Source organism: Falco rusticolus, chromosome 11 (assembly GCF_015220075.1).
Source record: "Falco rusticolus isolate bFalRus1 chromosome 11, bFalRus1.pri, whole genome shotgun sequence".
Taxonomy (NCBI): domain Eukaryota; kingdom Metazoa; phylum Chordata; class Aves; order Falconiformes; family Falconidae; genus Falco; species Falco rusticolus.
In genome coordinates this window covers 1760081-1786120 of record NC_051197.1, presented here as the reverse complement: position 1 = coordinate 1786120, position 26040 = coordinate 1760081, and the positions used below count along the sequence as shown (strand labels likewise).

The 26040-nt window shown below is 40.6% G+C and overlaps 1 protein-coding gene across 8 annotated transcripts; it reads right to left on the bottom strand.

The window, feature by feature from the left end:
- Positions 1-6628: 6628 nt before the first annotated feature.
- On the bottom strand, positions 6629-21233 carry DEPDC1 (DEP domain containing 1). 8 transcript variants are annotated; one of them, XM_037403932.1, is made up of 12 exons: positions 21101-21230; positions 19874-20139; positions 19061-19211; positions 17763-17881; positions 17204-17334; positions 16842-16889; positions 13434-13574; positions 12073-12951; positions 11328-11500; positions 10189-10365; positions 9728-9913; positions 6629-7402 (listed from the first exon to the last, which is right to left on the bottom strand). In XM_037403932.1, exons 1-12 carry the CDS (start codon positions 21146-21148, stop codon positions 7262-7264), a joined length of 2460 nt encoding a protein of 819 aa, XP_037259829.1. In that variant the 5' UTR covers positions 21149-21230; the 3' UTR covers positions 6629-7261. The 8 variants fall into 8 exon arrangements, 6 of the variants coding, with proteins under 6 accessions (XP_037259829.1, XP_037259830.1, XP_037259831.1 ...); XM_037403933.1 differs by having other exon boundaries at positions 12073-12924; XM_037403934.1 differs by lacking the exon at positions 21101-21230 and adding an exon at positions 20424-20562.
- Positions 21234-26040: the final 4807 nt, after the last annotated feature.

The following is a 26040-nucleotide window of genomic DNA, read 5'->3' as shown; positions in this document are numbered from 1 at the left end:
GGTGCTGAGCCCTGCCGAGGGGAGCCCCGTATCTGAAACCACCCCCACCAATGAGCGCACCCTGGGAACAGAGCGAGCTTTCACCACCAAAATCCTCCCTGGGCTTTGAGAGGTTTTGTTTTGCTGTTCACACAAAAAAGGGCTTTGAATGTTTTTCTGAGACCTAAATTCTTCCCAAGCAGAAGTGATTACAAAGGAAAAAAAAACAGCAGAAAGGAGTGAAATGGAGCGAGCTGGAGTCGCGCCGCTGGGCGCTTGGCATGGCCGCCCAGCCCTTCACTGGCACCCTGTGCCACGGGGAGACCTTCCCAGAGCCGGCACAGGCTGAGGGCAGCAAGGAACCGATCTGTCCTGCTAGGGCCCCGCAGTCCCGTGTAACAGAGCACTCCCCTGCACCTGGCCGCCTGCCAGCTGAGGATGGCGCTTCGCCTAGGAGCCACACGGTATTAGAGACACCAATGAGAATGTGTCAGTGTCAAAATGATCATTCCTAGCTCCCGTACACATCAGCCACCAGCTTTTCCCTCTATCCTGGGCTTCTGTAGAAGCCTCTCTTTGCCGGCTTCAGCACATTGGCACGAGTACAGCAAGACTTAAAGTGCTACCTGCCAGCTGGGAGGGCATCAGGGAGCACCGTCACCCACTGCTACTGTACATCGCTGTCCACTTACCACCACTGTCTCCCCCTCTCCTCCCACTCCTTTTATTTAGCAGTTTCAGTGCAGTGGCATGTGCTGGCAGCTCCAGTTGCTGCACAAGGCAGATTTCTTACGACTTAATGCACATAAAGTAGTGTTTTTACACGGGTTGTTAACAGCCCTACGCGCTCAGAAAGATGTCAAACCTGATGGTTGTTTGTTTTACACAAAGCACAGTGGCCACCGTCAGAGGTAGCCCGAAGATCACTTTAAGAAACGGCCTCTAGTAAGAGTAAACATTTATGAAAACAACAGTGCGGTAAAGAGTAATTTCAAAGATTAACAGGATTAGAAAGATTACTGCTCCCCCCCTCACAGGTAGCCTGTAGTACGGGATGGAGATATTTCCTAATACCACGTACATTCAGGTAATCTTCCCATACAAAGAGCAGCTGGGCTCCGGTGATGAAAACTGTGGTGAAAGGAGAAAACTGGACATTAAACAGCCCCCGTGTTCTATCAGCCACTACAGCCGTGACGTGAAAGGTAGGCTCCTTCCTGCGTTGCTTTTGTATGTTTTCTTTTTGTGAGGGAGTGTTTCCTTCTGGCCTGAGGGTTCATTTAAGGCTTCCAACTGAAAAACAAGATATCGAATTGAGCATTCATGAGCTCTTTGACTGAGGCCTCCAGTTAACCCTTTAAATTAAACCACCATAATTACATGGTAATTTGTCTGTGGAAGCATCCCGGCAATAAACATATTCAATATAAACCCGTGTGCAAACTCAAGGCCTCATAACAGTGCAAATAATGCGGAAATTTTTAATTAACCCCCGGATAAAAGCTCAAACCAGCATCTTAATCTTTAATGTCATGAAAATTCAGTGTTTCCATGGCGACGGCATCTTCCCAGGCCCCATCCTTCTCCAGTGAGCTCCGGAGGCAGACATCCAAAAATGTTGCTGGCCCCCCATACCAGCAGCACGGTTTTCGTCCTGCATCTTACCAGCACCAAGAATGATTCTCAGACTTGGTGGCAAGTTAGAAGAAGGATGGCCAGCACAGGCAGAATCCAGCCCCCACGGCTCTCCTTCCTTTTTGCTCAGCACTGCTTGAACAGCATCTGCCCACCAGGGCCCCCTCCCCAGGACCCCGACCAGAAAGGATGAGCCGGATCGGCTGCTCAGACAGGTTTGGCCTTGATCCTTTAGACTGGTATGGGAAGATACGATTCAAAGAGCACTCTGCTATTGTATTTCCTGTTGCAGAGCCTGGAGGTATTCAAGACTCAACGTGGCCCTGAGTAACCCAGTTTAGTTAGACCCATTTTAAACACGTTTGGGGCTAAATCAGAAATCAGACTAGAGATAAAGAAAAAAATTTTTTACACGGAGGGTGGTGAGGCACTTGCACAGGCTGCCCGGAGAAGCTGTGGGTGCCCCATTACTGGAAATATTCAAAGCCAGGCTGGACTGGGCTTGGAGCAACCTCATCCAGCAGGTGTCCCTGCCTGTGGCAGGGGGTTGGACTAGATGAGCTGTAAATGTCCCTTCTGACCCAAATGATTCTATGATTCTATGGTAAATGACCTCTGAAGCTCCCTTCCCATCAAAATTATGAACCTATGATTTTTCAGTCTTTCCCCCTCCCCTTCAAGTATTAAATTTGCCACTTCTCTCTGTCTGCTGCCCACATACAGTCAGATTTGCAGTACACAGTTGCATCACAGCTCAACACTGAGATTACCCATTAACATTTTATCCATGTAACATCCTGGGTTTTTTCTGCTGGTTGCTTTCTTGGAATTACTGGGTGCCACTGCATTATACGGCTACCAATGCATTATAAAACTGTTCTTCCTTGCAACTAATACAATAAAAATAAGTTATTGGCACTAATTAGCAAAAAAAGGTGCTGCTAAGCACAAGTAGCAGCATCTCATCCTGCCTTTCTCTGCAGGAAAGGGAGGCAATAGGTTAGTTTACACCTGACTGCCAGCAGACCAGGCGGTATTGCAGAGGGCAATCACAAATAATAGCTCTAAAACACTTAAGCAAAAGAGAAGAGAGTTTTGAATCTGTGTATGCAAGACAGTAAGTACATGTCAAAATCCCAAATGGCCAACTGTAACTGCATCTGAATTGGTCACGTGCTGAGGGAACAGCTCCTGGTTTGCCCAAGACAGCATTTATGAGAGCTAACCAGCACTAGGAATGACACCTCTACTGAACATGGTTTTGAATAAATATAGTCCATTGCAAGTGAACAAAAATACTCAAATGAAAGTCAAGGTAAAAAAGTCTAAACAGTTCATGTGAGCTTGCTTCTCATGTAATAGAATTATAAAAGACAGTGTGTACTGTGGCTTTTTAATTAAGAGACTGGAAATTGTGAACCAGCCCCAGGCCCCTTGACCCACCCCAGCCTACCGCCTCAGAGGAGAGAGAGGGAGCAAAGCCCAGTAAAACTACTGCCTAAGTCCCCAGCGCGAAATCCTCACCAGCACCACATACGGTTTGGTGCTGGACCCTGACAACGTTTTCTTCTCTCTAGTCAGTGTAAGGCAACCATGAATCCTTACAGTGCTGGTTTTCACAGGCAATTCTGCTGCACCACATTGTGCACAGCCAATAGATTGCAGGCAACTGCGCACTCACTGCTGAACTGTTCCCCATGCAGAATTGCAATGTGGTACTTAAAAAAAAAAACAACAAAGGCTTCCATAAAAAAATCAATACATAAATATTTATACAAATATAAAAGGCTTCCATAAAAAAATTAACTCAGAAGAAAATGATAGCTTGAAGAAAGGTTTCAGTTTAAATTTAAATTTGTATCTGTCATTTATTTGGAATGTTTTAATTGTCCCACAGCTAGTCAATTTGTCTATTTATTCACAATTTTGTTAAGTTCCGTCAAAACCCCAGACGGGAACATTAAATAACATGGATCAAGAACTCTGAATAATGAGAATAGTCCTTTGAAAGCTAAATCCTAAGAAACGCGAGCTTCTTGCCTAATAAGTTGCTTAACTAGAATACATAAATAAATAAAGCATTTATGCAACACTTAACAGGTTGAGTTATTAGAAGCAAGCTTAGACAGGTACTGGGTTTTTAAAAGTAATTCCTCTTCTGTACACCTGTAGTCAATGTCACCTACTATATGACTATTATCTACAGGACATTAAAGCATTGCTAATACAGGCTAAAACTGGGCTAATCTTGGTTTCTCACTTACAAAGCCTTCCTCCCCAGGAGAAAGAGCAAAATGATATATTACAAAACATGCATGGTGCCAGAAATAACCCAGTTAGCAGAAAGTTTCCGCACTAACCCCCTACTCCTGCAAAGCTAACATAAGACTAATTTAGTATAAACAAAATTGTGTGTATATATTTAATGTACACTTAAGTATCACATGCAGAATGGGAAGGTGTGTTTGCCTCATTTTCCAGGGAAGATAACCTGAGAGAACAGTAGTCTCATGGTTGCAGACCATAGCAGTTACATACCAAGATGTCACAGAATCACAGCATGGTTTGGGTTGGCAGGGACCTCCAAGACCACCCAGTCCCACCCCCCACCACGGGCAGGGACCCCTCCCCCCAGCCCAGGCTGCTCCCAGCCCCGTCCAGCCTGGCCTTGAGCCCTGCCAGGGATGGGGCACCCACAGCTGCTCCGGGCAGCCTGGGCCAGCGCCTCGCCACCCTCACAGTAAAGAATTTCTTGCCAATATGTACCCTAAATCTACCCTCTTTTAACTTAAAGCCATCCCCCATCATCCTATCCCTACATGCCCTTTGTAAAAAGTCTGCCTCCAGCTTTCTCGTAGCTCTCGTTTAGGTTTTGTCAAGTGTATATCAATTATCAAAGTGACAATCCTCAACCAAAACCCTCATCTGTAACACCAAAGTATCTGACACAGTCTATGAACTTGTACGAAACTACTGTGGAGCCTCCCCATGAGATGCCAAAATTACCCAAACCAGGTAAAGAGATAAGTAGCCAAGATCTGCTTTAATTTTAATTTTGATGACTGGTTTTACGACAGTTACTGTAAGAGCCTGCGCATGCAGGCACAACAACAATTCGGCATCTTGTCCTAGGAATGAGCAAGACATCACAACAAAGCACGAAGGATTCTGCCTGCACTGCACAGCCCAGAACTCTGCAAGGTAACTGAACAAGGTAGCAGATAACCAAACAGCTCTCACAAAGGAAAAGCACTCATCTCTCTAAAAGACCTAATTCCATAAAGCACAAAACTGCTTGATGTAGAGGAATGAAGGCAGAGGGTTGATCAGCACTGATAACACGCAGCTGTGGCCTTGCCTCAGCGGCAGTGGGTTGGTGGACATGGATGATGTGCAGCTGTAGCTCCTTCCTGCTAAGTGGTTAAATAGCCCTGAGGAGTGTGGGAGAGGGGGTCAGATGGAGGAGTGGGGTGGTCTGACCTCTGGAGGAAGGAGCTACAGCACAGACAGTAGAATCTGACCAACAGTAAAGCCTTGTTGCAGCCTACTAGTCTGTGCTGCAACAATTGGTGCCCCATGTGAGGCTGACCGAGTTGGACTCCGACTACAACAGCTTAATAAAAAATAAAACCCCCAAAACCCTAAAGTGAAAACAGTCGGACTTCAGTGTGTTCTCCAGTCCAACACTTGCAGCGCATCCCTTCCATTTTCCTGCAAATACAGCCAAAACAAGCAGTTTAAAAATCATCTCAAAGCAGTATTACAACTGAAGTGTAACAGAGACACAAATTCCTCACAACAAAACCCGATTTCGACACTGTTCCAAATGCAGAATAATTTCAGTGTATGGCACTTTACCGATTGTGACGATATGAGCTTAAAGAAACCCTTAACTGAAAAGCAGTGGGAAAGCATTATGCAGAAGAGGAGGAATCCACCTATCAGCCCGGTTACACGAGGGACAGGTCACAGCTTGGACAGGGCCCTGACAAGCGATCAGACCAACCTGAGAAGTTCAAGCACAGCAACACATGAACAGCAAACATCTGAGACCTGGAATTGTGTATGTATGGCTAACAAAGCCCAGCACAGCCAGCACTTCATAAAGGAGACAGACATTGTTCCTCCCTTTGGCACGGTATTGGAATACACAAAAAATACTGGATATTAACAGAATTTACAGAAATTATTTATTTTATGCGATAGCCTCATTTCCTCCAAGGACCTTCAGCTCATGACAAGATGAGAGAATGTGCTCAGAGCAAGCAGCAGATCCATTAGTGCTCCTACTTGCAGGATATGTTCTATAAAAACCTCCTCACACATAACTTGAAATTGTTGCAGTACATACTAGTCATGTTTCCAGATCACATGCAACAGCATCCACAGGTCTCATGGCAGAGCTTATGCTTGGCATGTTGGCAGACTACAGCTCCAAATCACATCTTTCCAAAACAACAATACTTTTGATATATTAAGGAAGCCTTAAAGGTGCATTCATCTTTTTGCCACTATTTTTAGCCTGTTAAGAGGAAAGGGATTTTTTTCATTACATCTTATTTAAAATTCTCTTGGGCACCCAGGCTATACACCTACATACTATGAGCATTTCTTTGGGAAAAAACAAACAACAGGATTTCAGGCTTTTTTTTTTTATGGATGCAAATACGCAGGAGAAAAGCACCCATTTTTTTCCCAGCCCAGTACCAAACACTAACATCACTCACCACTTGTGACTAATTAGATTTTTGCTTGGATCATATCTGTCTAAATATTAAGCTGGGATCTCCTTTATGAAAACACTTTGAATTATTCTCTCACAAAAATACTCACAGATTTATACTCCTCTGCGGGAGCCTCGGCTCCACCAGAATTAATAAACAGACTCTTAATTCTGAAAACAAAATAGGAATATTTAGTGTATTCCAATTCTATTCATTGTCATTCACATATCATCCATCACTTTTTCATTTTGAGAAATATACCAATAGAGCCAAAACAAAATTTTCCACGAATGTTAGAAATATATCTAAGACTTTTAATAAAAATAAATATACAGAAGCTTATGTGAATTTTACAGATGAGATAAACAGAAGTATTTTACGGAGTCAGATAATCATTTATTGATAGTGAATTTCTGGCTCCCTTAGAAATCACAGGACCAACTTTTAAATTAGGCCCAAACTCAAAGAACATTGTTTAAAGACAAGTATTTTGCAACTGCAAAGTCAGCAGTTATTCACAACATACAGACATTTCATAACCTACAGAAACTATGATAAATGGCACAAATTCCTGAACAGACATTAAAAAAAGTTATAATACGCATATCATTAGTTTTCCATATGAAAACCATATATAAATTTTTGGTTACTAATAGCTTCATGCTTATTTTCACATTTATTTTACCAAGCACAATATATTGTAATAATTTTTAAACAGATAAATATTTATTACTTTCTTAGCAGTCATTCAAGAGTTATCTACACAAAAAAAAAAGTTATTTTGGCACCTTTAAACATAGTGTCCATGTAAACATTTCTTGCTTCTACACACAGCCACCATCAAATTTCTGTAGCAAGTGCCCTTTGGTAAATCATTCATACATCCATCCAGCAAATAAATAAGCAGCTGAAGTGTGGTTAAGTTAGTATCTTAGGCTACGAAATCTTGGTTTGCTTAGGCTAAGTATTGGTTGTTTGATGGTAGGTTTGTTCTCAAATAGCATAGCTTCCTTTTCTGTAGTTGGAAATCTGTTCTGGTAGATCAGAGGGTATTCCTTCTGAAACTTGAAAACACAAAAAGCAAAAATTAAGATAAAATACCAGACCACAAAATATTGTAGTGATAGAACAAGGAGGAATAGCTTTAAACTGAAAGAAAGCAGATTTAGATTAGATGTTAGGAGGAAACCCTTCCCTGTGAGGGCGGCGAGGCGCTGGCCCAGGCTGCCCGCAGCAGCTGTGGGTGCCCCATCCCTGGCAGGGCTCAAGGCCAGGCTGGACGGGGCTGGGAGCAGCCTGGGCTGGGGGGAGGGGTCCCTGCCCGTGGTGGGGGGTGGGACTGCGTGGTCTTGGAGGTCCCTGCCAACCCAAAACATGCTGTGATGACCCCACCAGAAACTCCAGCTGTGCAAGACTTGAGCACAAATTGCCTCATAAGGATGCATATCAGCAGGAGGAACAAGGCTATGGGCACGTAAAGTAACTGCTGTGACACTTGAGCAAAGCTGTAGCTCTTTGTCCTTCGAGTTCACAACTGGTAAACAATGAGTCGAGCAGAGATTGTATCAGGCACTTCACCTTCTGTTGAAATGAGAAAAGCTTCTAATCTCATTTTAGTCCCAATGATTTTTAGGATTATTCTAGTCACAGCAGCTACGAGCAAACACTGTAGGATTCTATCTGCCTTTTCTCCATTTGCAGTGACAGCCTGTGGTTGCTCACCGTGCCGTTCATCAGCGAAGTAACAGCGATGATGCATACTGTTTGAACAGCATGACCAGCATTCCACCAGCCTCCTGAGCAAGGCATGGCAGTCCCCCCTGTGAAGCCACGCTGTCCAGCCAGCATCGGTATCTATTCTGTTTCTGCTTGGAAAGCTGTCTTTCAAGAATCACAATAATAAATGTTTTACCTAAATGGAAACTAAGATTCAGCATATTTTGAAGGTCTTCTCTCAGGAAAACTTACTTTACTTAACCAAGGGAGTTATTTTTCCATTCCTGCAGATACACAACTAAACAAAAATATCTGGTTTCAAAGACATGTTTCTGACGTTTTGCCTGTTTCCTATTTAAGGCTTCCATAAGGAATGAAAAATAGTAAGTACATCTATACACCAGCCAAAGCTTTCTGCTGATGGATTCAGCCTGTGGAAAATGACACCACTTGTAACTTTTGGTGTTGATGCAAGTTGCGCCTAACCCTCTAGGAAGTGACATGTATTTGGCTTTCCCCAATTCAAAGTATCAAAACCCAATAATCCCACAAGTTGTGATTTATCACACTACTAGCTCTCCCAGCACAAACTGCAAGACTGTAACGATATAGCTCCGTTTAAATTTTTAAACTTTACTTTCCTAGCACATGGCCCTTACAGTACAAGCTGCTTCTGGAATTTAGTGGGAACCGATTAAAAAAAAAAATTAAGTATGTACTTCAAGTTTTACTTTAACCTTAGAGGATTTTAGTTTATTTTCTTCTTCTCCACTTCACCTGCTTTAAGTGCTGCTGGGTATCACTTCTTACTGCTTACTAACTCCCAAGTTTTAATTGACTGTAACTAGTCTTCTTTACATGCCAGAAGAATGAATTTGAACAACAGTCCAGCCTTCGCTTCTACAGGACCAAAAAGTTTTCACAACACATGAAAGTCAGCGTCGCAGAAGCTGGGGGAGGGGTACCAAAGAGAAAAATGTGCTTGCTCTGAAAAGCTGCTTTTTCAAATTTGAGTCACAAGACTCGCTTAGGAGATTCTAGGACAAGTACAATACTATTCAATTGGTCAGAAATACTTGCCAACGGTTTTCCGAAAAAGAAAAACCCCTCCAGTATTAAATCCTGCCAGAATTGCTGTATTTTAGCTTTAGTATTAGGCAATACATTAGCAGGCCATAGAAGTGCCAGATAATCTTGAGCAATATACATGTTACAAAACACAAAGCTAAGTCCACAGGAAAGAATGTTTCAGAGCTGTGAACAGATAGAGCTTGACCTCTTAAAGCAAAGCACTGCTTTTATTGCCTATCGACTTTAAGCCCACCTATGGCATTTTAATGGGAACTTGTATGGCTGGTTCTCCACAAGAAATCATGCTGTAATTCTATCACATATTAGTCCGCAGAGAGCTGTATCTCAGAATAATTTTACATCAGTTTTAAACCACTGTTTGAACACTGCTGCTGCCAGATAGCATCAAATGCTGTATTAAACGGTCTTTAAAATCCTAGTCAGAGCATGCAATCAAAAAACCCTTCAACGGGTCTCTTCCTCAAAATAAGCATGTCTCTCTATACAGCCTGCTCTTGTTCTGTACCAGGGTCTAGTGACAGGGATCCCGCCCTCACAGAGGCATTTTCTTAATTAGATGATATATCTGCCAAGTTTCTTACCTGTTTTAACTTTTTCTTTTTGTCTTTCACAGACAAATTTTTATCTTTGATAATGTTCTCCAGGAGCTCTGCCACTGCAGCTTGAGAGGTAGAAACCTTTTGTTCTTCAAACTCCTGAGGAGTTATTTGTTTGCAGTATGAATATGTTGGCAGTATGGCACAGATTTCTTCCTTTGGGTATTTGCACTGAAAGAGAAGTTGAAGGGGTCTGCATATACTCAAATGATTATGCACTATTTCAGTAAGAAAGTACCTAACAAAAATCTAAGCATACTGACTTAGAGTGATATCACAAGTTGCAAAATATTAGAACATAGCTAATATCTCTGATTGCACCAACAGTTCAATAACAGTTTGCATTCAAAATATGGTTTTACTTGCAGTTTTCCCTATCCCACTTTCAGAAGTAACACACATGCTGCAATTGGCAAATGAACTCAAACTTCTATCACGCCACCAACCTCAGCCATCTTCATGTATTCTATGTGATCTTGAACTGCAACCTGCAGGTAGGTTGGTACTTTAAATATTTCTTGTTGATGGTCCATTAGAAATGAAACTAATCTTGTAGAAAGTAGCTCATCAAGATCTACTTCTTCTGCACAGCATAGCACGCATCGAGAGAAAGTCTGTATCATCTAGAAGCATTTAGCAGATTGTTAGTACGCACAGGTGAGGGATTTGCTGCCTTTGCAGTCTACACAGTAGCACAATGAATTCTCCAACGCCAACTTTCACTACAGTCTCTTGCCTGCACCACTGGTCAAGACAGGAGGTAAACTGATTACAATTTTTTCCTCATTTGAAATAAAGGAACTTCTTATAATATTAGACACGTATTTGATTCGAAGAGTACTTTCAGTTACATATTTCAAAGAGGTAATAATAAGAGAAAGTCTTACCCTGCAGAAAAGCGTACATCTTCAATTAGCCATCCTGAGACAAGTAAGATGATAAAAAAACCTGCAGAGCCAGCCTAGTCAAGATCTAATGCACACCAAGCTCCAGTTTTAAGTAGCTTTACAAAACATTTTTACAGCTTTCATATGTCCAGCCTTTAGTAGGCTTATTTTAACTTAGCATGTGCAGGTACTTTGTTGTTTTAACTAATCTTGTTTGACAAAAATCTTTAGTCATTCCAATGAAAGCTGAAATCCAGACTTCAAGGGTAATCTTTAAACCCACTAGGCAGAAAATTTACTTTTTTGGAACTGATTTTGTCGTCACTTCACACGCACAAATGTTTAGCCTGACAAAGGTTTTCTACAGACACTTTGCCAACACCTTTTAAATTAAATGGTATTTGGGTGAGAAGCTAGTCTAAATCATCATCTGTTTGCATTCTGTTAAGAAATTATTTCCCTTCTCCTCCCGAAGTAAAGGAAAGCAACACCAATATTTGAAATACATTAAGATGGAGACAAGAAAGTGCTTGCTTCAAGTCGGATTTTTGTAAGTATTCTGGAAATGAAAAATCCACCCATTAATCACTATTTATTTGCAATGAGACAAGAACCTCAAGTATGGAATACTGCTAGTATTCTCAGCATTACTTCAGCAATGTTCTTAAAACAATACACTGCACTCATGATTCTCTTACCAAAGAACGTGTACCCATTGCATCATGCAGTCGTGGCATATCAACGTTTTCACTGATCCGAGAGATCATACGCATTAGGAGCTGAATCTTTCTACGATTTGGGGGTGGAAGTAACAAACAACATATTTGTAGTGCTTCAACAGCAATTCTTTCTAAATGAGGCTGAAGGAGATCTACAAGTTAATTATAAAGATAGCTGTCATTAAGGTTTGAACCAATTTTCAGGATATTTTTATCTCGAGCAAGAATTATTTTTTTTTTCCCCCAATGATAACCACATTTCATAGAAATCATCTGTAACATAGGAAGTGTTATGCAGCCTTTTCTTGTGCGGTCATCTTCAACTTGCTGCATTATAATGAAACTGCTGGTACAATTAAGACCAAAATGTGATTAAGAAATGACACCAATGGTATTCCCAGAAGTATGTTTGTGCAAATTCCCTGCCTCACTTTGAGACAGCGTCTAAGTCACTTATCACTTACCTGAGCAGGAAGGTGATTTACTGACACATCAAGTTTAAGACTCCAAAGATACTACACACTACTGTATGTTAGCAGAGGTACAAAGAGCTACCTTTAAACAGCACAATTTAGACCCAGATTCTTTTTTTTCCTAAAAAAACCCCACAGATCATGTCAGATGCATATCAAAAAACCTAGCAACAGTGCCAGAGATTAAGGAAGCAGAGATTAGTTAGTCAACACAATAAGCCAATACAACATGCTTTAGAAAGCCATCTTACTTTGCGTGCCAGTCAATACATAAGAAGAATGAGTGAAAGAGTATTGTGAGAGTTCTGTGGTACTTTTGTAGAGTTTCTTTTTGACGGTGATATCAGAAACTTCAGTCCTGCCATCCATTGAAGCAGCAACACCAGAGGTATTTGGTTTTCCTTGCCCACAGAGTTGAGGCCTTGGCTTTACTGTGATTTCAGCAACCGGTATATTAATGCTAGCGTAACTTTTGGAATTCCACTTGCCATGTAAACTCAGAGACCTGCATATTTCCTTCAATCCCTGATTTTCATTAAATAGCTCTTTATCCTGAAGAGTTGAAGCAGACACCCCCTTGATACCATGGGTTTGTTTTTGACATGTGTTATCAAAACCCAGCTCCAGTACAGAATTAGCTTTATGCTCATACAGCAGTGATTGTTTTCGATTTCTTGTACCCAGGATGATGTTCACATCACTTTGGCTGAGGAAATCTGAATCCCCTTTACTGTGTATACTTGAAGTAGGATCCCCAATTCTTTCCAAAGAGTAACATCTTGTCCTAAATGTTCGCAGTGGGTCTTGTTCATTCCTGAAACTTGAAAGATTTTGACAACTTCCTCCTATTAGATTATCAGCACTACCTTGTTTACATGTCAGTTTATATCGCTGCAATTTCTTTACACATGGGTTTTGAATAGTTAGCTTTTCTGAAGAAGTCTTCCTGGAAGCTTTATATTCTTCCCTTTTTTTGTCAGGCTCTTTGCAGAGTAGGCTTAAAAGAAGACACTCAGTTGACTTGAAAGAGTTCAAGTGAGGAATTTTTGAAGGTTGTGGGTCACATTTCTCATCTTGGACAGAATGTTTTCCACTGCATATATCTGGAATTGTGATGTAGCCACACATAACTATCAGAAAATGAAATATAAGTTAAGATGCCAGTGGTATGAAACTGAACAAGTTCAGAAAGTTGCTAACTGAACAGAGACGTCAACAAACATAAGACACTGATTTATAGTTGACTGTTAGTAAAACTTAAGAAAAATTTAGCTCAGTTCAAAAGCAATCTAACAAGATAATTGCAACCAACATGCAAGAATAAGGAAAGTTAACACACTGCAATAGTGAGGGACAGGAACAAGCACGTATTTTTAAGTTTTTGTTATTGCATATTTAGAATGTTAGCTCAGACAGAAATTTATATAAGACATTATAAGACAGAGCTGCATTTCAGTTAATATTGTAATACAGAACGATAGCATTGATGACCTTCAGGTGACTGAAGCTGCCATACCGATTAGGGGGTCAAGGTCTGCTTTGAATTACACATTTCTTCCCCAATCGATACAAACTTATAACTTGCAGTGATTATTTCTGAATTCATACATACCTAAAATATTAACAAAAAGTTCATAGTATTCAAAAGTAAGCAACGGTTCAGGGAGATTGAGAAAGTAATCAGCAACTGTTCTGAATACATCTCGTTCAAACCCACTGTAAGTTGGTTGGCTCATGTCATTATTTCTAGGCCCTAAAAAGAGGTAAAGAAAAAAATTCACAAAAAAAGTTTCATAATTCTATTATAAAAATAATAAATAAATAAAAATCAAGTTTATTCTTGTAGGAATGACTTTCACAAAGAGAATCATGACAGCAATAGACAAATATTTAATTTAGTTTAGCACTGTACCATTTGTAAGCAAAACCAGTAAAATATTCTATGTAGCCATTGAAGAGGTGTGCTCAGTTTCAACAAGCTGTTCCACACCAAGAAAATAAATGAAAACTTTATAGGTTTCTCAGCAAAATAATAACGAACTCTTAGGATTTTCCTTCATTTCCAAAGTACAGTTATCCCAGTTCTCCCACAGGGAGCTCTACCTTCTAAGATCAAGGCACTCATCCTATAACATACTGTGAACAGCATGCAGACTGAGAAGCCGGCCAATACAGAATCAATATATACACATTGCTTTATGCATAGGCCAAGCAGAGCTGGTCAGTGTCTTCCCTTTGTGGGGACCTCCTCAGTTCCTCTATTCAAATGGTTCACCAAGAGAAAGTTTTGTTCACCGCTACTCCCGTGGTGAATCACAGCTACAGGCAACTAATTTTCTTCAGAAGACAGATGAGCAACCCAATAACCTAAGAATCTAGTTAATAAACCTTGCCCGTGTTGCTACAGGCAAGAAAAGGAATGAACGGAAGTGGTCCTAGTACAAATAAAATTTGATGTTTTCTAGATCTTTTAACCCTGATGTTATCATACTCCACTGAACTCCTACAAATGAAATACACTACCTTACAAAGCCAATTCTAACAAATTAGGAGATGGCAGTTTAAATTGCACATAGAACCAGGGAAAATTTAACTTTTGATACAACCAGATTTTATAATCACAATCACATTAGCATACAGTACACTAAAAATATAGCAGAGCAGTATTAACCCTGCCAGTTTCAGTATTTTTAGTGTTCGCTGTGCAAAGTAACTACCACCTTAATCATTTCGTTACAGTATACCTAGCAGATGCAGAGATAAAATCTCCACTTGAACTAATTCACTCAAATTAGAAACTCAGAATTCAAAAAACCAGAAAGTTTGCTTGCAGTTTTCAACCCACAAATACAAAGACCTATTAGTTCCAAATAGAGAACTGATGTGGGGATTAACATATTGCAATGCTCAAAAAACAGTGCTCGGCTATATTTTCCTCCTCAATTTAAATCCACTCACCAAGCTCTCCCCTTTCCTGCTTTTCCTAATAGTGCTCTTCATGTAAGAGGCTCTATGTTTTTGCAAATGCAGTTGAAGAAAAAAAAGAAAAAAAAAAAAGAAAAAGGTCATTTTCACAACAGCGTATGCTTCAAACTGAACTTCTGAAGCCATACTAACCCTGGAGGGACACCTACCACAGTTCCACTGTGCAGCTAGGCATATATGCTAATGTATAAACACACACCATCCAACCATGTTAGAGCTACTAAAGCTTTGAGAGGAGCTAATGAAGGAGATTGCCAGGAAAAGGGGCAAAAGTTAAACAGCAGGGCAAGCACACATAGGAAAACAGCTCGTCATCTCTGATTTCATTTGAAAGGCACTCATCTAACTCTAGCATGCCCTGCTAGCCATTTAAAGAGGCAGTTGTGGGCAGTGGGGGTAAGAGAAAAGTCAGTCCGTCCTCTGCTTCTCCAGAATCTTTTCAAAGCCTGCTTCATAGAGATGCAAAGCTTACATCAGTGCAATCTGTATGTGTTTGTAATACTATTTCAAACACATATGACAAAGGAAGCCTTAAAGATGGATTCTGTGAAGTTTCATAAAAATCAATGGCACTGCAAAGGAGAAAGACTATTAGTACCACACAGGTCTGCTACAGCACATGCTGAAGAACAAACCCACTCCTTTAGCAGCAAGAGAATCCACATCAGACTCGGCCATTAAACTGAACTTCATTGTATTCACCGTGAAAGCACTTTTTTCCCCCCACTAATGTGTGAAAACCTGTGTTAACTGCATTAGTTCAAGGTAAATACTTTCCCAGTAGTTCCAAGGCAGCCACTCAAGTACACGTAACACTGATGCCTTGGGTAACAGATTTGTCTTTTCTGAAGGTTTAACATCATGCCTTTCTAAATTTTACATTTAACAAAAAAATCCAGAGAAAACAAAACACAAGCACTAAGTTTTCAATAATTTGTAACCACTTGTAGTTTTTCTGCTTGATATTTCATACATCAATACCAAAACAAGGGATAACTGCAGACTGACTCTTAAGCCTGCAGACAATGACAGTTCAGCTGTCAGAAAACATGTTTAACAGCTAAAATGTCTGACTTTAAAAATCCATCTCACCTACTAGGCAGTGATTGGTAAGATACTGAAGGCCTTTGTTTTCCACAGATGAACTGTAACTGTAAAAGGTGTCTTACAGAGTTTTAAGCATAAGATTTTTCTAAAGATTGCTTGGAGAAAGAGGTTGGGAAGCAGATAAGGAGGTACTAGAGGAGCTATACTCCAAGTCTGGGATCCAGGAACAAATCAGATCTTTCTGTTGTCATGACAAATTTAGTAGACGATAAAACTGACTATACGTGCATGCTTTTACGTGAAACCCTTTGCAAAATTTTATTTGATTCCTTTCAAGACAAATTAAAAAAAAACCCTGTGAATTGGCCTCCCTGCTTTAATATGAAATGTAGAAACTGTTTTAGTCCAGCTCAAAGCCAGTAACTGGAAAAAGAAAGTAATTTTATTCCTGAAAAAAACATTTTAGAAGAAACCACACAGAGGTTCTGCCCAGCCACTCAAGTTTTCTCCCTGCCTGACTCTGTTACTAGAAATTATTTTTGTAAAAAACCCCAGTTCTTAGCTTTTTCATAGCCTTGGACAGAATGCTTTCACCAAAAGCTTACAGAGTTTAGTTAATACTCCTGTACATTTCATGGATTAAGGAAAATTGAAGCTCCTCTTTTTCCACTAATTTAATCTGTTGCCAAAAATTCATAACACAGAATCAGACGATGCAGCCTAAAAGCAGAATAACTAGCCTGATTACTAAAGGACTGATACCTTGATTACCTGAAATATAAAACCTTCAACACATATTAACTCTTTGGTAACATTTCTGTTCAATAATTTGATACGGATTGCTGTCATTGCTTCTTAGCATATCAAGGCACTTGGATTACTTGTAATGTTTGATTCTGGAAATTCAGTTGATCTTAACATACAAGTATATTTCACTTTCAACTCTCAAAATACCTTTCTGGAACTTAAAAACTATTCAATGACTTACAGTATGAGAGGCATTTCATAGCTGACAACACCCAGTGTGGGAGGTCTTCTAAAATAAACAAACAAGTACATTATTGATAGATAAGTCCAAAGACATAATACCAGACACAAATAATGGCACAAATTTATTGAATAATACCTCAAATACAAAAGATAAAGTTTAAAGCTAATTTTAAATATTGGTACATGTAATATCGAAGTGAATGCAATATACCTACAAAACTTTCTGGACAAATATACTGCACTGTGCCTTCATTTGGGAGAAAAGTGTAAGAGAGACTACAAAACATGTTACTTCAATTATTATTTGTTGTAATTACACCATATAGAATCTTTAAGCAAAACCAGAAAAAAAAATCTTACCTGATTTGTTCTGCAAAATAACAACACCATGTCTGCTTACGTTAGTCATGTTATATATGACATACTCAGGAACTATCTGTGTTGGCTGCAAAACTTCTTCCAAAGATGGGAGGCCTAAAATGGTTTGCAAACTGTGGGGAGTAAAAGAGCAGATGTTGTCCAGAAGGTTTGCTAGTAATGAATGAAAACAAGTTATTTCTGTATCTATTCAAACAACAGTTACTTGATAAACTAGTTTGCTGTTTAATAAGTTCTCACTTCCAGAAGGACTACTTAAGGACATACTTTTTCCTTGGACAAACAGCAAAAATCAGTAAGAAAGAGCATCTATGGTACTTGAAATATACCTCAACTCCAACAATAACAAATATCTATAAATTTCTTAAATGCAACAATCCAATGTTAATAAATACACTAGAAAGCTTATGTAAACAATAGCTAGTAAAAATACTCAAACATAATTTTTAAAGCTTAAAAAAACTTGTAAGTGAAAAGCTTGATTGGGCCATTACACACACAAAGCATATATACAAGAAGGTCCTTTTTATAATGTGCTTACTGTATTAGAATTATATTTCTCCAAGTTTCTTGCACATATTCCTGGCTTATTTCCCTCCCATGCAGTGTGTCTTCCTTGTTTTCTTCTATTATATCACGTTTTGTTTTTCCTAAATTTTCCTGAAAATAAGTGGTTTATGCCATAAGATAAACAAGCCTCTTAAGATAATTGAAAATCAAGTAAAAATTGTTCTGGACTGATAGGTCATTCGGCAAAACATTAAATTCCAAAACATGAGCCAGGGTGTGACTTCAGCAGTCTCAGGACTGAAATGTAAGCATACCCAACTAAAAAGCCAGAGCACACTATGAAAAAGAGACCTAATAACTCAGAAGTCAGCAGTTTAAAAGGTAGTAATACATTTGGATTTGATGTGTTTCTAAGTGCGGTATTCTCCTTTAGGATCACAATCTAAATTTAGAAAGTACGCGCGCGCACACACACACACAAATCTCAAAAGAGTAAAAGGCCAAACACATTCTATCTTTTTCATAAAGCAAAAGAATTAAAGAATGTGTGCCTTTTTATTTGTCCTAAATAAACAAACAAACATAAAGTTTCAACAAGGACAGATTGCCCAGATCATTTCTGCAACTCCACCTTCCAGCACTCCAAATATTTTAAAATACTGTAGCAGGAATAATTCTGCACTGAAGGACACAAAACCAAATCCAAAAGCAAACAAAAAACCTCCCTTACTGATGACCTAAGATGCTCAATTGCTTATACATATAGATATAATTCAAACTACACTGATGCAAAATTACCCCTATACTGCAAGGGGTGTGTGCAGTGACCTTTCTTTCTGATGAAGTAACATGGCTGCGTTAAGAACACTCTATCCCTCCACTAACATCCCAGTAACTATTGCCAGTAACTTTAGAAGAAACAGCTTCATTTAAAAAGCGTACTTAATTTCTTCTGTCAAATGCACAATCCCTTTCACTTGCTGCCAACATTTCAAAAATGCCATGTTACAGTTACAGCTATGATTTTGCACATATGTATTTTGTTTAATTATGTACAGGTTATTTAATAAAATCTTGTTTTGTACATTGGAGAAACAGCACACATCACCAAGACACTTCATTATCAAATATAGCTACATCTTCCTATTATGCCTAATAAATGTTCTATTTCGCTGTCTAGGAGAACCTACCAATTTATTTCTTAAGCAGGAAGGGAAGATGACACAACAGAACAATGTCACTAAAAGGTGATCGCTTATAGTTCTGCTTTGTTTGTTTGTTAGGAATAAAGAAAATACATGGCAATTGTAATTATGTAAGAAACATTACCAGAGACTGTAGTGACTCATGTTTCTTAAGAGCTCTCCTGGATAAATGTGGCAATTTAAAAAGTCTTTCTTTGTCTCTAGAGAAGTTTTCCAAGTTCTCTTTTGGTGGACATGAGCTTGGTAGAGGTTTAACTGGAGATGTCGAAGGAAACCTGTAACGAACATGAGAGATGTTAAAAACATTTACAATAGATTAGAAATAAGAGGTTACTTAACCAAACCCATACCTTATGATTCCATAAGATTCTTAAGTAATACAGGAAATTAAGAAGAAAAATACTGATTTTTTTTTCCTTTTGAATGTCATTTAACATACATTAGCTTTGGGCTAGTGTTCTTGGTTCCAAAGTCAAGTTGAGCATACTCAGATACTTATTACAGCACTGAGACCAGAATTCAGGAGGCAAGGGCCATTAATACCTTTAATTTTAGAACGCATGGTAGGCTCTGTTTCCCATTTAAGATTTTTTTGTAAAATATACAAGAAAAGTAAACACAGGACTGGTGGCATAGGGCGGAGCCACAACAATAAATTCTCTTTGGCTCTCCTCCAAAGCCCTTGAGCATAGCATGCAAGCCAGCGAAAAGTTTGGCTAGACAAAAGCATGGAAACAGCCCTCAGCATACAGGCTGTATGGTCTATACTGCAAGTCAGAGTAAAGTAAAATGGTGAGTGGAGTAAAACAGTGCTAATAATGAATTTTTGGCCCAACTGCTCAACCCAAAGCAAAATACTTCTGTGGATCTGAGCATAAAATTTTAAAATAAAATTCTCAACCTGAAAAGCTCTGCTAACTGGTCTTCATTTCAGTACCTGTATAGTGCACCATTGTCTTCTAAATTTTCAGATCCCCATCTCCCTTTTATATCTTCAATTACATGATTCTTGAGAAACTTTCTCAATAGCTGAATAGTCTGCTGCCTAGTAACTTCAGGACCAAAGTTACTATTATCCCTTAATACTTCATGCAGCCAGTCTATGGCTTCCGATGCAGTAAAACAGCTTCCATGTTTTTTTAAATGTTGCCTGTGTTTCCTTAATGGCATGCCTGCTCGGAAATATTTTGTAATATCGTTCCACTGCATGGGAAACAAAACAACAAGGAACATTAAGATTAAAGTCTGAGGTTGATCATTGTAAGTCTCAATTAAAACAACATTCTATTATAAGCATATACATGAAATTACATTAATGCTAACAAATACTGATAGTTATACTGCCTAACATAGCAGCATTCATATAGAAAATTCAAATCTAAAGTTCAGAGTAAAGAATGCACGTACATTTCATTTAGGTTTTTATCACCTCCTTCTAAAACTGAAAATAAGGTTGGCGTTTCACAGAGATAACGAGTTTTATTGACCTGGTCTGCACATGCCCAGCATTTTACATCAGCTCAGTCTCCTGAGGCACTGGCAAACCACAGCCTTCAAGTTTGCAGCAGCTCTCAGACACGAGATGAATCCAGCCGTCAGAGTGCACAAACACCAGTTTTAAAGTATTTTCTTCCTTTCCTATTTACTCGCACAAAGCTGGACGGAACACTACAATTAGCAGGACCCTCTTATTAGGCTGTCGCTCAGTTCCACGGAGCAAGGCCGTGCCGGGGAGGGAGCAGGGCGCCTTGCGCTGCGTGACAGCGCTCAGGGTGGGCAGAGGGCCATCTCCACCCACAGCACCCACCTTCCCACGCCGCGCACCCGCACAGCGGCGACCGCCGTCACCCCAAAAACCCAACGGCCTCACATTGCTCCAGGTACCCCTGAAACTGAACCTGGTCAGCGGGGGCCGTGGATGGTCAATGTTAATTTGCACTTTACCCCTGAGGGAGAGGCCGAGGCTGGCGAGAAGACCCCTGAGGAAGAGACCCCCTGGGGGAGAGCCCGAGGCTGGCGAGAGCCCTCCTGCGGGAGAGGCCCCGGGCGCCGCGGCAACAGCCGACTTTCCTCCTCCCACCCCGCAAACTCGCCCCAAGCCAGCCCGCAAAGCGGAGCCCCCCGCCGCCAGGCCGGCTCGGCGCCCCCAGCCCGCCGTCCTCACCAGCTTGGTGGCGCGGTAGGGCCCCGGGCCAGCCGCCCGGCTCGCCATGTCGCTGGGCACAAGCCCTCCGGCCGCCGGGGCGAGCACCCACCAACTCCCACGCAGCCCAACGGCCGCTGCCGTTTGAATCAGCGGCGCGAGCCGCCCGCGGGCGCTGATTGGCCGAGCGCGGCGGGCGCGTTGCCGCCTGACGTGAGGCGAGGGCGGGCGGCCGTCTGAGGAGAAGGGCCGGGGCCGCGTCCGGCGGGCGGAGCGAGGCCGGCCAGGTGGCCTGCGTCCTCCGAGCAGGCAGGCAAATGTCTTCCGAACAGCTACAGGGGTATAGCGGCATCCGCCTGGCCTTTGGAGGCGGGTATTGAGCCGGGTGTTTGGTTTCCGTGCCGTTGATCCAAGCTGTCCCTCGGAGGGCCGCGGCCGTTCGCGCCACTGGGTGTGGCCTGGCCCGGTGGCAGCGGTGGCGCAGCCGGCTCAGGCGGGGGCTGTACGCCTCGGCCCAGGTCCCTGCTTCCCCTGCGGGTAGGGTGCGGTAGGAGCCACGCACAGGCACACAGGTCAGACCTTAGAAACTCACCTTGGTTGTTTGTTAAGATGAGGGGAAAAAAGCCAACTCGCATTACAGGATTTAACTCGGCTTTCAGGGCGTTTTCACAGACACTTAAAGAGGCAGGTGTGCTTTATGCATTTCTTGAGTCCTGTGAGACAAGCATGTCACTTACAACTACCTGAAGACATTTGTTACTCCAACTCTGGGTTCCTCACCCGGTGTGTAAGAGCTGATCCGCACTCACAGCCGAGATTACTTGCATATCCATGAGCGCCAGGTGATAATCTACAAAGCCAGCACACCTCAACAAGAACTTCTCATACACTTGGAACAGTTGTTTCAAAGAACGTCTTCAGAATTTCTTAGTGATTAAGTATTCTTTATTGTCGGCGCCGGGTGTACGGGGGATCCTTCCACCAATCGTACACACCCAGAGGGGCAGATTATCTTATATTTATATAATGAAACAATGAATATTCCATTAACGACTATACATATTCATTACCTGAACCCGCCTACCCTCGCTCCGTATGCTAATTAGCTTATCAGTCTTTCACGCTTGCGCAGATTCTTCCAAAAATTGTGGGCCGGGGTCTTTAGAATGTGGGCAGTGGTCTATGGGAGGAAGGCCGTAGGTCTTCCTCATGGTGTACTTTTCACCTTAGGTCTCGGTCTCAAAAGTGATGAGTTGGCAGACTTGTAGAAATCTTTCCCAGGGTTTTTACAATACCCCTTGTAATTTTACTCAAGGCCATCCTGCTGTCCCGTTATCTCCTTGGTAGGGCAGCTTGCTTTGCAGATAAGGAGGACAGCTCCCCTTGCAGAGATTTGCAACTTTCTTGCCGGAACAGTCTATATGATCTTTCAGACATTTTAACCCCTTTGTCGCTATACAATTACAAGTTTATTTATGCATTAAAATGAATATTGGTTTATGAATACAAACTTGACCATATTATTTACAGCTTATTCACATCACAGTTGTTTACAAGTATGTTTAATCACAATTCTCACTGTTCTTACAAATGTTGTCTCTGTTTAAAGGTACTGATTTTTTTTATTTTTACCCCCCAGGCTTTATAGGGGCCTCCAAGAGGGTGGATATTTGGTGTGCTAATTAGGATAGTTCATGCATAGTTCCACTAGTTTTCCCGCTTGCTCTCATCAACTATTTCAGTCTGCTTGACCTTATCCTGTGCCTCAGCTTGACATATTTATGGTGTCTGTTCCTTCTCCTAAGGCCGCGTTTTGGTAGCTGTTGGTAAGCATTTAACTAACATCCTCTGTTTTTCAAAATCCTGCTTGTTTTTCACTATATATATATATATGTTTACTCTTCCCCTCCACCCCCCCACCCCCCCCAAGTAAATATCACACACACTATCTGCTTCCAACAGAAAGCACATTCTTTCAACTACCTTGTGTCATCCTGTAAATTTCCTACAGATACAGGTATACTGGAGACCACCCCCCCAAAAGAAAAAAAACCCAAACAACAAAACCCAACCCCAACAAACATTGCATAGGTTTTGCTGTTTGTTTTGGGGTTTTTTTAAGTGTTCTCTTTCTCAGGACTTGTAGACCAAGTACACTTGTAACCTGAGGAGTTATAAATACCCCACGAGCATTTTAGCTCATCTTGATACAGCCATACATTGCTCAGACATTTTAAGCTCATCACTTAAATTTCTTTTATAGTCAATAAAGATGCACAAATTCCTCAGACACTTTTATAAGAAGGGATAAAAACTTCAATGTTGTGAGAAAACACACCAGCATAATAAGGAGTTTTAAGCAATAAACTCCAAAGCTGCACACCAGGAAAAAGACTAAAAAGCCCAAGTACCAAGACCCACAGCTACCTAGCCACTACTAGAACAGTACCAAAAACCCCAATTTCTCAACTCCTTACCCTACTAAAAGAAGGGCTGTTATGCTTTTTATGCCTAACAAAGTAGTTGAGGGAGCCAATCAAAGCTGCAACTCCTGGTAACTTCTATCAACTGTGTGAGCTGTAGCACCTGCTGGTAAGCCAGCAGCTGTTGACTTATGAGTCAGTGTAGTAAACAATTAAAAATTCAGTGAAACTGTGTTCCTTCACTTACATTTTGCATCTGATTAGAAGAGGGTGTGTATTCTCTCACTAGATTAAAAAAAACTTTAGAGATGTTCTTCCTCACATATTTCAACAACTCACTTCCTGGTTTCCTTTCTAACAAAATTGCCTGATAACTGGTTGCCAAGACATAAAGTGGTATTGATTTTTCCAATGATCCAAGCCTAAACCTGTTCAAGAGTATAAATCAGTTTACTGATTATCTTAGGGAAATCTCTGTGAGTAAAACCTGCAGAAAGTGATGAATGCAGCTGTTTCACTTACACTTATTACTTCCCGTACTACTCTCAGGTAATGAAAAAAAAAAAAAGTTTGGTGTATTTGCAGTCAACCTACTGCCTATAGATGATTAATTTGTAAAACTTTATATCTTAGATCAAGTAAAGAGATTTTAGGGACACGTGTGGCAAATACAGTAAAAGTGATAATTGAAAACATTACAGCTTATCTACTTTATACAACTGTAAGCAGTGTTATACTGTTGTAGCCTGGAGTGTTTTAATTGATTTCCTAGAAGACAAAAATTAGAGTTCTTTCTGCTTTTACGAATCAGTTTAAAGTGTACTCTTGCTAGTAGGTTTTGCCTACTTAAAAAAAAATACACAGAGGCAGGTGTTCTGTATTTTTATCACTACAGTTTTGAATAGATGCAATCAACTGGGAATATAAGCAGTCTTTTAAAATGATTGGAGAATACCTTCAGGTCACTAAAAATATTTGTAGAGCTGGTTTTATGGTTTTACAATGAGATTTCCTTATCTTTCAGTATTTTTTTTCCTCCATTTATTCTCATTAGAGTGTACCAAATACTTAGTGCATATCTATACAAATACCAACCCAGCTTTGCTATACGAGGGCATCAGGGTAACTCCTCTGATATTGAACGAATTCACTTTAGGATAGAATAAGCCTTGTAGTTAAAGTATAATGAATATAAGAAATATATTCTAATGAAATTAATAGTTGCACAACAAAAGCTGCTATGAAATCTTCTATACAACCCTGTACCAAGGCTAAGAACTTATATTTACTCAAAGAATGTAGGTATAGTAATTAGGTCATGTAACCCTAGTCTGAAAGAAATAATTAATGAAATAACTGATCAAAGAAGGAGTCTGTTTCTTTAACTTTCTCTAACAAGGGCCTGCTTATAAGTTATCTAGAGGAAGCAATTAAAAGAAACAAGCAGAAGAAACAGATGGTTGACAAGGACATAAATTAGCTCAGACCGATAAGAACACTGCAAACTGGCAAGATCATCACATACCAGGCAAAAGGTGAAAAGTACACCGTGAGGAAGACCTACGGCCTTCCTCCCAAAGACCACCGCCCATGTCCCATCCCGACCCACAATTCTTGGAGGAATATGCGCAAGCGCAAAGGACTGATAAGCTAATTAACATACGAAGCGAGGGTAGGTGGGATTAGGTAATGAATATGTATATGCATTAATTGAATATTCATTGTTTTATTGTGTAAATATAAGTTAATTAGTTACTTTAAACATGCACGTTATGCGGAAGGATCCCCCGTGCATCCAGCGCTGCCAATAAAGGATACTTAGTCACTAAGAAATTCTGACTACGTTCTTTAAATCACTTTGCCTACAAAGGTCTGCAAAGCACATGAAAGAAAGTAATGGGAAAAGTAAAGCTTTATTTTCTGCTTTCCATTTATAATTGTTTGATGTTGGTGTCTACTATGAGTAACAATAGAAGGTCAAATAAATAGATGTTCATGAGTTATTTAAAATATCAAGGTTATGGCTGACCCTCTGGATTGTTTTTCACTCTGTGTGTCACTAAGCGGAAGAAGAGGGGTGCACTGTATGTGCTGTAATTATTTTACTGGTTTTAGACATAGGAATAAAGCTAATTGGAAGTACTTAATATTGATCTGATGTTTAGTGCAGCTGAATTAACATTCTTGCCTTTAAGTTCAAATAGAAAGTGATTTTTAAAACATAAGGGAATAGATCGTGGAGAGTGCTAATGGTAACATAAGCTTTTTGCATTTGTCATTAAGGAATTAATAATGAAGAAACCCTTCCCTGTGAGGGCGGCGAGGCGCTGGCCCAGGCTGCCCGGAGCAGCTGTGGGTGCCCCATCCCTGGCAGGGCTCAAGGCCAGGCTGGACGGGGCTGGGAGCAGCCTGGGCTGGGGGGAGGGGTCCCTGCCCGTGGTGAGGGGTAGAACTAGATGATCTTTTTAAGGTCCCTTCCAATCCAGATCATTCTATTGCTGTATGAATACGAATGCATATACATTTACAAATACGTAT

Coding starts and splice junctions, on each gene's coding strand:
- DEPDC1 (XM_037403932.1), bottom strand. CDS start 21,148: ATGGCGAGCCGGGCGGCTGGCCCGGGGCCCTACCGCGCCACCAAGCTG. Junction 17,882..19,060: donor ATGAGTCACTACAGTCTCTG/GTAATGTTTCTT, acceptor ACTTATTTTCAG/GAAAATTTAGGAAAAACAAA. Junction 17,335..17,762: donor AGAAATATAATTCTAATACA/GTAAGCACATTA, acceptor TACTCCCCACAG/TTTGCAAACCATTTTAGGCC.